We start from the raw sequence: 12,744 nt of genomic DNA, 5'->3' as shown, positions 1-12,744 counted from the left end.
GAACAATCACCTCCATCATCACTCATAAACAACCAAAAACCACCTCAACCACCATCATTTTCACAACACCGCCACCGCCAACAACAACAACAACAACAACAATAAACCAGAAATCTAGAATAACCCCATATCTCTAAACAGCTACCTTGATTCAAGATGGGCCTCTATAAACAGCAACAACGATCTAAACATTGATTTGAATCACTCCAAGCCCAAACCCATAAGTGACTGGCCTCGATCAAAACGTCATTATGCACAACCTTATGTCGGAGCTTCGATGATGACAGTGCAAGAATGGGAAAGGGAGATATGAGAGAGACTACAATATGGTTTCATTAATACCTAATTTATGCTCAAATAAACTTAATACCTGATTTTAGAAGCGTCATCTTTAAATACCACTTACGGTGTAATTTCTTCTTTTGCTACTTATACATAAAAAAAATGTACATAACGGATTACAAAATATGGTGTGGGAGGGAAAATATTAGATAAAAAAATTGATTATATTTTAAACTAATAAAGGATATAATGTTACGTGACATTATATAAATCTTAATGTACACATAGCAGTGCGAGCTGTAATCACAAGACAACATTTTTTTTTTTAAAATGGCATTGATATAAATTATAATCACAAATTTAAGAGTAATTTTTTTAATTAAAATCTTATTTATATATGTTAGAATATTTTAGAGTCTCAATTACTCTCTTTTTAATAAATAAGCTAAAATTCATGTATCATATTTTCCTAATAATTATAAGTTGTATCCAAGTGGTCAGGCTTACTTTCTCTACAACTGGATGGAAGAGATCGAACTCCCAAGTTCCTCAAGAAATTTGAATATTTGTGTGGCATATTTTCCGTAATGCACTTTCTACTTTCGATTATTTGTCAAGGCAATGGCTGGGAACTCGAGATTGTTGAAAATGTACGATCATTTAGATGATTTTTCATGTTATATTTTCCTGTCTTGTAAAGAAGGAAGTGTTGAATGAGGGGGAGAGGAACGTCAAGTAAAGACTCCCCATTTATACATTGCACGTGGAGAATTAAACAGATCAACAAAGTAAATACTTCTAAATCTATTATGTTCTTTACCCTTTGGCAACCTCGTTTATTAATTCGACTTTCCAATTGAATGCATCTTTATCTTTCATTGTTACTGCGTATTTGAATAAATAAATTTTTTTCTGTAAAAAATAAGTAGTTGTAAGATAAAATTAATTTTTTAATAGCATAGAATGACAGGTAAATCGCGAAGTTTAAAAATATGATTAAGAACATTATTATCGTCAAAAAATGGTTCTCGAACATCCATACTTTACAATACGTCATAGATATAGATTATAGATTAACATACTTCGTCAAATCAAATTTCCAAAAAAAATAAAAAATTGTCAAATCAATATACTGATTGTATTTCTAAAATAATTTCTAACGATATCGATTAATATACATCTGTCCATTAACTTTCGTTAGAAAGTTTCACACCATGAATTTAATTTCATGCGAAACAAAACATGGATATTTTCGTATTACATTTAGCGTATGAATCTCTAACATCCAAACATAACCACCACAAGAATACATGAAAGGTAATTGCCTTTCAACAAGAACGTGGAAAGATCGTCAACATAAAGTAGATTTAGAACTCAATTTGTCGAGGTTCAATAGCAGGGAAAAGGAAACTCAAAAGCAAACAAATGAACCTCGAAGAGGTTAAGATGTACGGCTCGGAGATATCAATAGTTCAATTGAATTCTCTTACAAATGAACCATAATCTGTGTCAATTCATTGATCCACAACTGCACAGCTCTTCGTACTCTCAAAGAGAACACCACATTCTAGTAACTATATTTTAGCAATCAACCACAGGCAAAAATCACAACGTACTAAGAAATTTTGCACTCATGTAGTAACCCNACATTCTAGTAACTATATTTTAGCAATCAACCACAGGCAAAAATCACAACGTACTAAGAAATTTTGCACTCATGTAGTAACCCAACTACTTGAAGTACATTCATATCACATGTAAAAGAACAGAAATTCTTTTGCCTATGATCCTGCTTCATCTTTAAGTCTTTGGGAAATGTCATGACTGAGCATTTGCATGAACTCCTGCAAGTCACCAAAAAGAAAGACACATAAATGCAAATATCCCTTCACTTCACCAATAGTGAAAGACATAATTCTTACATGTGAAAGCCTGCCTTCACTGCACAATTCAGTTACAAGATCAGCACTGCCACGACCATATTGATGCAATGCACTTTCAACCATAGAGTGGAAAATTTCTCCAGCTGAATTTTGGTTTTCAATCCTCTGAACCACTCGTTCAAGTTCAATCTGTTGGATGAGATATTCAGAAGAGAACTTAATCAATCAAAAGTGTCGTGTGCATACAGTAAGCATAGAAGTGTTATACATAGCTTCAGAAACTAAACCCAAATTATATATTAAAAAAAATGTAGAACTGCACAAATTACTTCACACATTAGAAAACCAAATTAAGCTTAGCCCAGTGTCTACTTTCAGAACAATTATTTCTATTATTTAAAACCAGTTGTCTGACCAACATTTTCTGTGAAAGAAACAAGGCAACATTTGCTGGGATAGTAAAAACTACGCAATTTACAACACTAAAAGACTGAAAAGTCAAGACAAAGTCTGGAATAGCTTTAAAATCAGAAGGCACAGCATTTTTACATTGGAAGGCATAGCAAATGGTTAAAATCAGCATTTTGCACTTGGTTAAAGTCTAAGAGCTTGTTTGGCTAAGCATAAAAGGTTTAGTTACGATACTTATAATAATAAAGCAACTTCTAAATTAATTAACATTTAATGGTCAGAATTGGAAATAGTCGGGCTTATTTCAACAAGAAGGTAAGAGTTAATCACTAAGTATTTTTTTCTTAAGAAGTAAAAGAATAAAAGGGTAATATATCCAAAAACATATTTTTCTAAACAAAATGATAATGACTTTTACTTTTTCTTCCTGAGCTTAGTTAAACATGCTGCAATAATGCAAGTACTAGGCACCTTTTACGTATGTGCATGTGTTCATCTTTCTTTCTTACATAAACTTCATCCATTCTAAGGCACAAACCTGAGTCTCTTCTTCAGTTAGTGCTATCTCTTCCCTAAAACTATTATACATCCCGGGTTCCAATGGAGGATTTGGTTGGGGTTCAGAGGAGCCACCGCCGAGAACCTGAGAAACAATAGGCATCATTTGTTGCATCATTGTTGACAGATCAAAGCCACCACCTTGGCCTCTATTCAAACCTGAAAACATGCTTCCAAGATCATTGCTGTCTATCTGTTGAGCAAGTTGATTGACAGTACTCCTCATTGCTGGATTCTGAGTAAATTGTTGCAACATATTTCTCAACATATCCGGGGAACCAACACCAGTTTGCTGTGAAACTCCAGCCAGTAGACCATCTAAAGCGGGACTTTGGAGGATATTAGACATTGAGCTTGCTACATCAACCTGGCCATTAGCATTTTGTCCTGCTGTTGGCACACTCGACACTACTTCCCTGGGAGGTTGTGGTGATTGCTCCAAGGGAGCAGTATTTGCATTTCCCCTCGTTGAGAGTGATGCAAGAGATTGCAAAACCTGCTGTCCAACTGTTCTAGATTGTTCGCTCTGATTACTAGCAGTTGCACCGTCACCATTCTTGCTTTGGGCTCTTTGTAGCCTGCTTTGTCTCTATCACATTTTACATGCACATAGTGACTAAAATGAACAGAAAGCACAAGAAAGATAAGAGAGACACAAATTTGAAACCAAAATGATTTTGTAGAAGATGAATAAACGTAATGTTTATTAACTGTAATATTAAACTGATTCAGAACCAAAGTTGGAGTGAAACCCTAGCAAATTAGGAGAGAAAAATAATTTTTCAGTAAGCATGTAGGAATGAGAGAACGTTTTCCAAAATAATATTGCAATACAAAGAAAACAAAGCTAATTTTACAGGAATCCTTGGCATTAAACACGGCTTTTAAAATGGTACACCTATTTTTTTTATCTGAGCCCAAACATTATCTAAATACATATTGACATTAAAAACAAAAGCAAAATCCTACCTTTGGATGCAAGCCTGCAAAACCAAGTCCAATAGGCACACCTGTAGGACCATCAGAAATATCTTTACCCTGATTAGATCTCATAGATCCCTCAACAGCAAGGTCTGATTTACTTGACCAGTTATGAGAGCCTCCCCCGAAACTAGTGGAAGGTTCACTCTTCAAGTTCATGACACCTCCCATCTCATTAATACATGGTTGGTGGCTCTGTGTCTGGCAGTTAGAAGGAAGTTAGTACAACCGTTGGTAATAACAAAATTAAAATCACTTCAATTTTGCACATTATGTACCTTCTGATTGCCTACAATGGAAGGACCAGATAAAGCCTGACTGGTCTCCCCAACTCCACGGCTGGATGAGTTCATTTGTTGACTGCTTGTATCATCATTTCTAGCACCAGAACTGGCAAACTGTTCTCGACCAGTAGAATTTTCTGATTGGCCTTCAAGAGGTATAAAAGCACTTCAGTAAAGCACACACTACTACAAATATTTAACAAATACCCACGTCACAAACCTAATGCGCCATGGTTTTCACTGCCCGCATTAGCAGCAAAACGTCTAAGCTCAGAATTGATTTCAGATGTTACATTGGAAAATGAATCAGAATCAGGAGCCTGCAAAACACCGCCACCACCAACAGCACCAGAAACTGAAACAGCAGTGGACCCTGATGGGAAAGCAGTTGCAGTAACATTTCTACCAGACAAAACTTGTGGTTGACCAGAATCACCGGAAGTTGTCCCGTTAACACGTTCTCCCAGCATTTCTTCTCCATTAGGTGCCCTGCTACGCAGGTTAGAAACAATAGGTGCCAGTGATGCCCCTGGTTACAACGTTATTCCACCAAGTCAAGCAAGAATGATGTATCCTATATCTGAACCGCAAAATAACCTATGCATTCTTATAATCCACGTACCAGTATGAATATGTATATTTACATTCCTCGGTGCATTGCCAATCCCAACTGAACCCGGAGCCACAGGATTAGATAGCAAGCCAGCTGGACCACCAAAAAGGGAGCTGGTTTGGAGAGGAAAAGGCTGCAAATGAGCACATGGAAAGCCAAATTAAGATTAGAATAGTAACCATCACAGCCAATACAAAGTAGTACTCCGTCTCATAATATTCAGTATGTTAAATTTCATATAATAACTCAGTCGTTACAATATCTTAAAATGCATCTCATTAATTTTCAAGTATATTTCTTAAAGCAAAGTAGAATTTGGTTGATTATTCTTTTAATAAAAAAAAAAGAAAGAAAGATTGATTATACTTAAAAATGGTCAAGGTAACTAAAAAAAAATACGCCCATGACTATTAACATCACAGTATGATCAAGGGAATTGTGGAGAATACAAACCCATGGACTAAAATCTACACAGCGACAGTATGTAATTTCATTCTACAAAGAATGGCAAGACACATTAGTCAAAACCCATCACATAAAAAAGGCCAGAAGAATCAGCCGAGATAAGTTTAAAAAAAATTTCAAATTGAAATGCAAAATCATATCAAAAATATTTTAAAAATTTTCCTGGGCTCAGACGAAACCAATTTCTTTAGTGTAGCCCAAATATAAATACTCGGGCATTGTTGAATATTTAGCACACAATTTTTACTAAAGTTCAACACTCTTACAACCAACAAGGACCAAAATTTATATACAGACCTGAACCATTATAGGGTTAGGCCCTGATGGAGATATATAAACAGCAGGCCCAGCATTCAGAAAATATTCAGCCTGCATGAACGTCCTGAGACTGTTAATAACTTGATTCAGAAAATGGGAGCATATTGACAGAGAGAAAAAGAACATACAGGAGACTGTCCCATCTGAAGAGTCAAAATTGTCCTCCCCAGCTCCAAAAGGAGAGCACCCAAATGTTGCATTGCAATGCCTAATTGCACTGATTCTGACTGAATTTGTCCCCTTACTATTGTATCAGTTGAACCTCCCTCTTGGTCTAAACGACCCGCAATGCGCTGCAAAAGTTGCAGCAGATTATGAACACATCAGAAATAAGGTGGAAAGATGAGAAAAACAATTATTTAGTTAACTGAAGAAATTGACTCAATATACAATTATGTGCAACAGAATTATAAAACAGGAGAGATGCAGCATCATTTTTTTTTATTGCTTCTTTGACCAGTATGGTTCTGCTTTCCAATCCAGTAAAATTTTAGATAACACTTTTGTTTTTAAATGATATCAATTCTTGGATTTTGTGACGCTAAATAAATGGAATCCAAAAAATAATTTCCAAGCTGAAGAAACTACTACAAAGATTAACATTTGGGCAAGTGATTTCTAAAATACTGGATAAAAGCAACTTAACCTTTTCTTCTTATGAAGTATCAAGACGCAAGGTTTAGCTATGCCATCTCACGACTTATCCAGGATGGTTTTCAAATTGAGGTCAACTATGGATAACCACACAGGGATAGAGTAATAAGAAAATAGTTATTACAAACATTGTTAGACACAGCCATCACCAACTGAGTTAAGTTGGACTCTAAAAAGTCAAATACCATCTTGGAACACGGGAGAACGCATTACCTATATTGTTAAGCATAATTACCCATACAAAGAACTTGTTTTAAATGAATTTCCAACACAATTCCAACAAAAATGTCAGCATATATTGATATTGTGCATACTCCAAGTTCTATTTTTAACCTTCCCATATCAAACACAGCATTACATAACTATCTGGACAGATCAGCCAAACAAGTACTGGTTCTTTGTAGTTCATGTTCAATAGCATTGACATAGAGCCACAATCATCTACAAAGATATGTTCAACCTTCTGGGGGTATTGTAGAATTCAGGTAAGCAACAGACCTTTTCTCCATATTCAGTCAATTATCTGAGTGTAATTTCCTTAACAGACCTTTTCTCCATATTCAGTCAATTATCTGAGTGTAATTTCCTTCTCCATATTAAACAATAATAAAACTTTGTAAAGGAAACTGCTTCAGATGCGTCACTCCCAATGATTCAAAAATCACCAAACATCCTTTTACATACAATTATACATAAATTTCTTCATTCAAATTCTCATAAACGTGGAGGTCCCTGAATAGCGGAAAGTGAAAAGCTTGAAAATCACTCCCCTTACAAATACCACTTAACCTGCGATTCTGCATCAGGGACAGAAACCTATGGGGACAACGCTTTTCAAGCACACCACACAGCACAAACGTGTGCATACAAGCTACGGAGGTAAGTCATTCACGAAAAAATGACCCGTGCAAACACACATCCAGGTGAAAGATAGGACAAGGAAAACTAAAGAACCAGCAAAATTTGAATAAGGTGCTTACAGATAACGCCGAGATGGTAGGGCCACTAAGAAGACGTTGGGCATGTTGTAGGACAGTGCTCAGTGCCTCAGGCGTCGGTACACCACGAGAATTTGCAGGCAATTCAACTGTAGGTGGATCACTGCTAACATTAGGTGACTGGTCTGGCTGATACCCTAGATTCACAGACAGAGTAGCCAAGTTCAGAGACTTTTCACAGCAAAACCAAATGCAGAAGTGAAAAGTGTTACCATTTTGGGTAAATGACTGTTCCATTCGGTTCATAAACTCAGTAAGCGTGTTCAACGAATTGGGAATTGGCTGATTAAAGGAGAAAATAATAAATTAGGATATAACCAGACGTTTCAAAAGCTAAAAAAACACAGCTACAAAGTGGAGAAAATTCTACCATATTGAGTGAAGGGAGAGCAATTGCTGTTCCTAGGGGAATTTGCATTGCTTGAGGTGCAAATTGACCAGGTACTGCCTGCATGGGGGCAGATTGATTTCCAGCCTGACTCTGACTACCAGCATTAACCTGTGACTCTTCTGTCCCATTTCCATGCGATGCCTGAAGATAGGACATTTAGCAAGCACATTAATTACCCAAAAGATAATAAATGAGAGAACGACTTAATATGAGAAACAGATGGCGACAAAATTCTGTTGCGCATGGCCGTTAGACCAATAACACCATCCACATTACAATCAAAAAAATTTTTAAGAGCAGCAAGCAAAATCAACAACAAATGTCAACATAGATACAACTTAAAAGTGCAGATATCGCTCCACTCCAAAAGAAAAGTTCAGTTATATTGCATATTGCTAATATCATTTATATTTTGTATTTAAATGTGAACAAGCTAATATACTTATAAGCACAAGACCTTGGAGGAAGAGATGCATGCAGAACACCAAATTCAATTATGTACTATATCACGTAAATGTAACATATTCAGCTAGAAGCAAAAAACCCACGTTCATCATAAAACGGTGACCAAAGCACATGTAGACCTGAATAATCAAGCAGCAATATCAGTAACCAATTAAAGGAGCATGATTGGCATATTCTTGAACAGTTAAAAGTAACTGATGTTTTCAAATCGATTTTAGTTTACATGTTTGGGTAATACAAATTTTCCTTCCTAAAGAAGTTCTTATTTCAAGAGCAACTCCATTTATAATAGGAAGTCGAACCCACTAAAATAGCTATGCATGCTACAGACTCTTCCATGCAGCAGTACATGGTAAAAGCGGAATCTCAGATCCTACCAGTTAAACGGCATCTACTGTTCCACTTGTCATATAAACATTAAGAATAAATAAATGTGGTATCTGCAGGATCCACTTCAACATCCTTTACGCAAGAAAATATGAATGTAAACACAAAAGACTTACTTAAAGGGTGGCCACAGTTGAAAAAAATAAATCTCACCTGCACGCCTGGTTGTATACCACCTGCCAAGTTGCCAATTCCAATAGAGTTCAACACAGCCCCAATGACCTAAAAAGTGCACAAAACACTAGTGAACATAGTTCCAAATATCATGCCAGAAAGTCTAATAAAATCAAACAGCATACCCGACTCAGATCTGGTACAACGGCTTCCCCAGAGCCATGTTCTCCAACATTTAAGGTACCCAGTACTACACTGTGTGTGATTTGTCCAACGCGGCTGCGAGGGCCACCAGCAGTATATTCTTGGCCTGTAACCAGCAAAAACAAAATCAATAAAACCTCTTGAACAAGATCTGAAAATAACCCAGGACAAAATCGTGTAACATAAACGAATATGAATGATATATATGCTACTACCTCTGTTATCAATACTTGCCATTGTATCTCCAGTTCCACTGACAGGTGAGGGCTGCAGCTGCCTTTCAACTAAATGTAATGTATCCCCATTTTCCACCTCTGTTAAGCAGTTAAGTAGAATGAAGCCATGTAGGTAACAGAACATAGGTAAGTTTCCATAAACGTGTACAAGATGATGTGTGCAAGATAAACTGGATAAATTTCTCACATATAATAACCAAAGGGAACATCTTATTCTCGTAAACATGCATATTTTATTGATTTATATTTTTTTTTAACTTCCAGAAAAGAATTATGGAGAGAATCCCTTTCCAGGTAATACCAAGCTCCAGAAAATGATTACATCAAAAATAAAATTATATGTAAATAGAATACCAAAAAAAACATCTCAATGATTCTCAAGATAAAGGTCACCAACCCTTTCCTCCGTAACATGCAAATCCTGAGATACTCTGTTTCCAAAAAATAAAAATTAAAAAAGACAAGACCATATATCATCATCCTAACTTAGACAATGAGTGCTTTCTGAAAGTATATATGGGGATATTTCTTAGGTCTGCTTGGTCTGCATAACGTAAAAGGTTCATTAAATAGCTCTTTAGTTTTGATATAATGCCATTTCAAGAATTTTTGATTTATTTATCACCATTTATATATTCATGGTTTTGCCAAAATGGAATGAAAATATTTCTTGGAAGATCACATTCCCTAAGTAAATATTGAAGGCACCCAATTCTATCTTAAAACCAGTGTTATATAAACATATGGAAAATTTGTAAAAATTCTAAAGGGTACAAAAAAAAAAATGGAACTAAATGAAGGATCACATTCCCTAAGTAAAAATTAAAGGCACCCAAATGTATCTTAAAACCAGGGTTATATGGAAATATGGAAAATTTGTAGAAATTCTTTAGGGTAAAGAACAATCGGACTAAATGAAGGCAGAAAAGATTTCTTTCTTAATCGCCACTGGTTGATATTTTACTTTATACTACAAGAGCAAAAAGAAATACAGATCAGTGGCGTCACAATTGGTAGGATACTATATTCAGAAAGAGGGTGATCATCCTTCAAGACTTTCCCCCTAAAAATGAGACGCTGCTGCCCAATGGGGACACCGATTTGACTAGCAATTTTTTCTTTGAATGCTGCTACTGCCATCTGAAACCATGTAAATCTATCACGTTAGAGAGTGCTGATGCTGCAGCCAATATGTAGTATACAAGCATTCCTTTCCATCTTTCCTCCTCTTTTTGGAATTTGTGTGTGTGGGTGTATTGGGTAGGGTAGTGATGAAAATGCCCAAGAGAGCGGCATCTATCTTCTAGAAAACTCATTTAGTGAGACATTTGAACAGATAAAGATTTCAGGCAGACACAGCCCCAATGCTTCCCTAAAAATTTCACGCATGTCCCTAGACATAAAAATAAGAACTTACACTCTTATCTGCTTGAAAGCTGAAAATCTGGGAATCGAGGGTCTTGATATTGAGCTCGACAACTGATTGAGAACTTCCACCAGAGACATCACTCGAACTTGAACCTTCAAGGGGTTGCTGATCTGCCATATGACTTCAAGGGCAACCAACTAGATAAAAATAAACACAATCAACAAAAGAAATAAAAGAATGTTGACACAGTATGAACAGTAAGTAAAAGAGGAGTAACACATGGAATTCCAGGTTCCATCATACATGACCACATGATGTTAGATTGTATAAATTTACGTTTCGACCCCAGGGATTTAGGAGCATTGTAAGGAATGTAGATAAGAACATTAAGAATTCTTAATAGATTAAAAACAAGGATTAAACTACTTGAACACACAAAGTGTACACCTTTTTTGAAACTTCCATATGTGTCAAAAATCTAACAGCTGGTTGAAAGAGGAGTTGTTAAGATTAATGTACCAAAATCTGCCAACTCACATGGGTGTAAATCATTGTGTCAACATTTATGTAGATTTAGCATGATCCTAAAAATAAATATAGATTGATTCAGATTAGCTCATCTCAATTTATTATAGTTTACTAGTTTGATTAAATTATATTTTATTTCCTTAGTTTCCCACTTAAATTAAGTTTGGTTAAACTATATAATTAGAGGATCTATGCATTGCACTAGACTAATAACTAAAATTCATTATTCAATACTTTCTCCCCATAAATTATCTCTATTCTCTCCCATTTCTCTCTCTATTTCTCCCAAGTCTAATAAATTACTGATTGTGAACATTCATTTAAGTGCTTCCTATATCACTCCGATATAATGGAGTTACTTTTAACATATGTAGTTTGATAAAGGACTATAATTGGATTTTATTTTGAATGAACAATTTATTATTTTGGCACATAAAGGAAACTAGAAGTCCAAGAGCTAGAATGTTTAAAATATCTTTAAAAAGTAGGAAAGTTAAATCCCCGTTCAAAATTATTTTATCAAGAGAATGTATGGTTGAAAATGAGTTGGAATTTGCACCAAACAGGGGCTCAATGTTGAATCTGTGAAGCATGAACATGCTGCAAAGATATTTTACATCCATATAACAATGCAATTGCTTCAATTCTCTTACTGCATCTTTTTTTAACCCATTTTTTAGGGGGCTAGGGGTGTCTTAAAATGTCAATTAATCTGGATGTTTTTCTATGCCCCCTGCTTGAGAGTAAACTTTCAAAAAGTGGTTTTATGGGAAATGTGTAACCCAAAAATATATTTTGGAGAATATGTCGATAAAAAATAGAAAAAAAAATTACATTCACATGCAAATTATTTTATTGGGAGAGAATTTGTTGTTGAAAATGAGTTAGGAGAACAATGACTTTTAAATAACCAGAGCTTAAACAAGGAGCAAAATCTTAAATTATATCAACTATTAGATACTATTAGCAAAATTTGATCAAACTGCTTATATTATGGACACTTGGACACAGGTACAGATCCAGGCCCGGGCTAGCCCTGGCTACAGCCTGTCCTAGCCCAAGCCCAAATCCGTTAGTCCACCATTTCCTTTTTTTTGTTTTTTAGTTGAGCCCATATAAAACTAATTGAGCAGCCTGTGCCCAACCAAAAAAGGAAAATTGAGTAAGCTTAATTCCAACAAAATGTGTTTGTAAATGGACCAACTCTAATTTTTTGGCCCAATTTATTACCCATTTAAACCCAAACCGAAACCTAATGCTAATCCAATTTTCTTCCTTTTTGACATACCCAAAAAAAAGCAAGTTGAAGATGGCGATTCCTCTCCATTCTCCAACCCGTACCCAGCAGCAAAAGTCTTCAAACTTCCAAATTTTCAAACAAAATTAAGGAACCCATTACCCAAATCAAATATTTCATCTCTTAAAAGTTCTTTTACTCCACAGCGGTTTTTGAACTGGACAACTAGTAAGTATTTTCGGTTTCGAAATTCAAAGTTTAGTAACTTTAGTTTCTTAGATTTTATTACTTCGACCGTCATTTATATATATTTTTCATTAATAATTTAATATTGATTATTGAGTACGAGTTTTTGAAAAATCCAAG

At 35.4% G+C, this 12,744-nt stretch overlaps 1 protein-coding gene across 3 annotated transcripts in view; it reads right to left on the bottom strand.

The window, feature by feature from the left end:
• Positions 1–1,627: 1,627 nt before the first annotated feature.
• The window catches only part of LOC111397555 (large proline-rich protein BAG6-like), a 13,430-nt gene continuing 2,313 nt past the window's right edge, over positions 1,628–12,744 (bottom strand). The window contains exons 2-19 of one of the 3 annotated variants that reach the window (XR_002703268.1): positions 10,662–10,810; positions 10,267–10,384; positions 9,224–9,322; positions 8,990–9,114; positions 8,844–8,912; positions 7,818–7,979; positions 7,660–7,729; positions 7,430–7,584; positions 5,924–6,088; positions 5,775–5,846; positions 5,022–5,145; positions 4,620–4,928; positions 4,394–4,545; positions 4,104–4,316; positions 3,115–3,723; positions 2,205–2,354; positions 2,002–2,126; positions 1,628–1,917 (exon numbers count right to left, since the gene is read on the bottom strand). Coding sequence is in view for 1 of the 3 variants with exons in the window: in XM_023024547.1 (XP_022880315.1) it covers positions 2,064–2,126; positions 2,205–2,354; positions 3,115–3,723; positions 4,104–4,316; positions 4,394–4,545; positions 4,620–4,928; positions 5,022–5,145; positions 5,775–5,846; positions 5,924–6,088; positions 7,430–7,584; positions 7,660–7,729; positions 7,818–7,979; positions 8,844–8,912; positions 8,990–9,114; positions 9,224–9,322; positions 10,267–10,384; positions 10,662–10,790 (2,784 nt within the window). In the remaining 2 variants the exon portion in view is untranslated. Of the gene's footprint in view, positions 1,918–1,979; positions 2,127–2,204; positions 2,355–3,114; positions 3,724–4,103; positions 4,317–4,393; positions 4,546–4,619; positions 4,929–5,021; positions 5,146–5,774; positions 5,847–5,923; positions 6,089–7,429; positions 7,585–7,659; positions 7,730–7,817; positions 7,980–8,843; positions 8,913–8,989; positions 9,115–9,223; positions 9,323–10,266; positions 10,385–10,661; positions 10,811–12,744 lie in introns of those variants that run through there. The other 2 variants (XM_023024547.1, XR_002703269.1) reach the window with 2 other exon arrangements.

The sequence above is a fragment of the Olea europaea genome, chromosome 7 (genome assembly GCF_002742605.1).
Source record: "Olea europaea var. sylvestris chromosome 7, O_europaea_v1, whole genome shotgun sequence".
Taxonomy (NCBI): Eukaryota; Viridiplantae; Streptophyta; class Magnoliopsida; order Lamiales; family Oleaceae; genus Olea; species Olea europaea.
The sequence above is the reverse complement of the archived record's forward strand: the minus strand, read 5'-3'. Positions and strand labels throughout refer to the sequence as shown.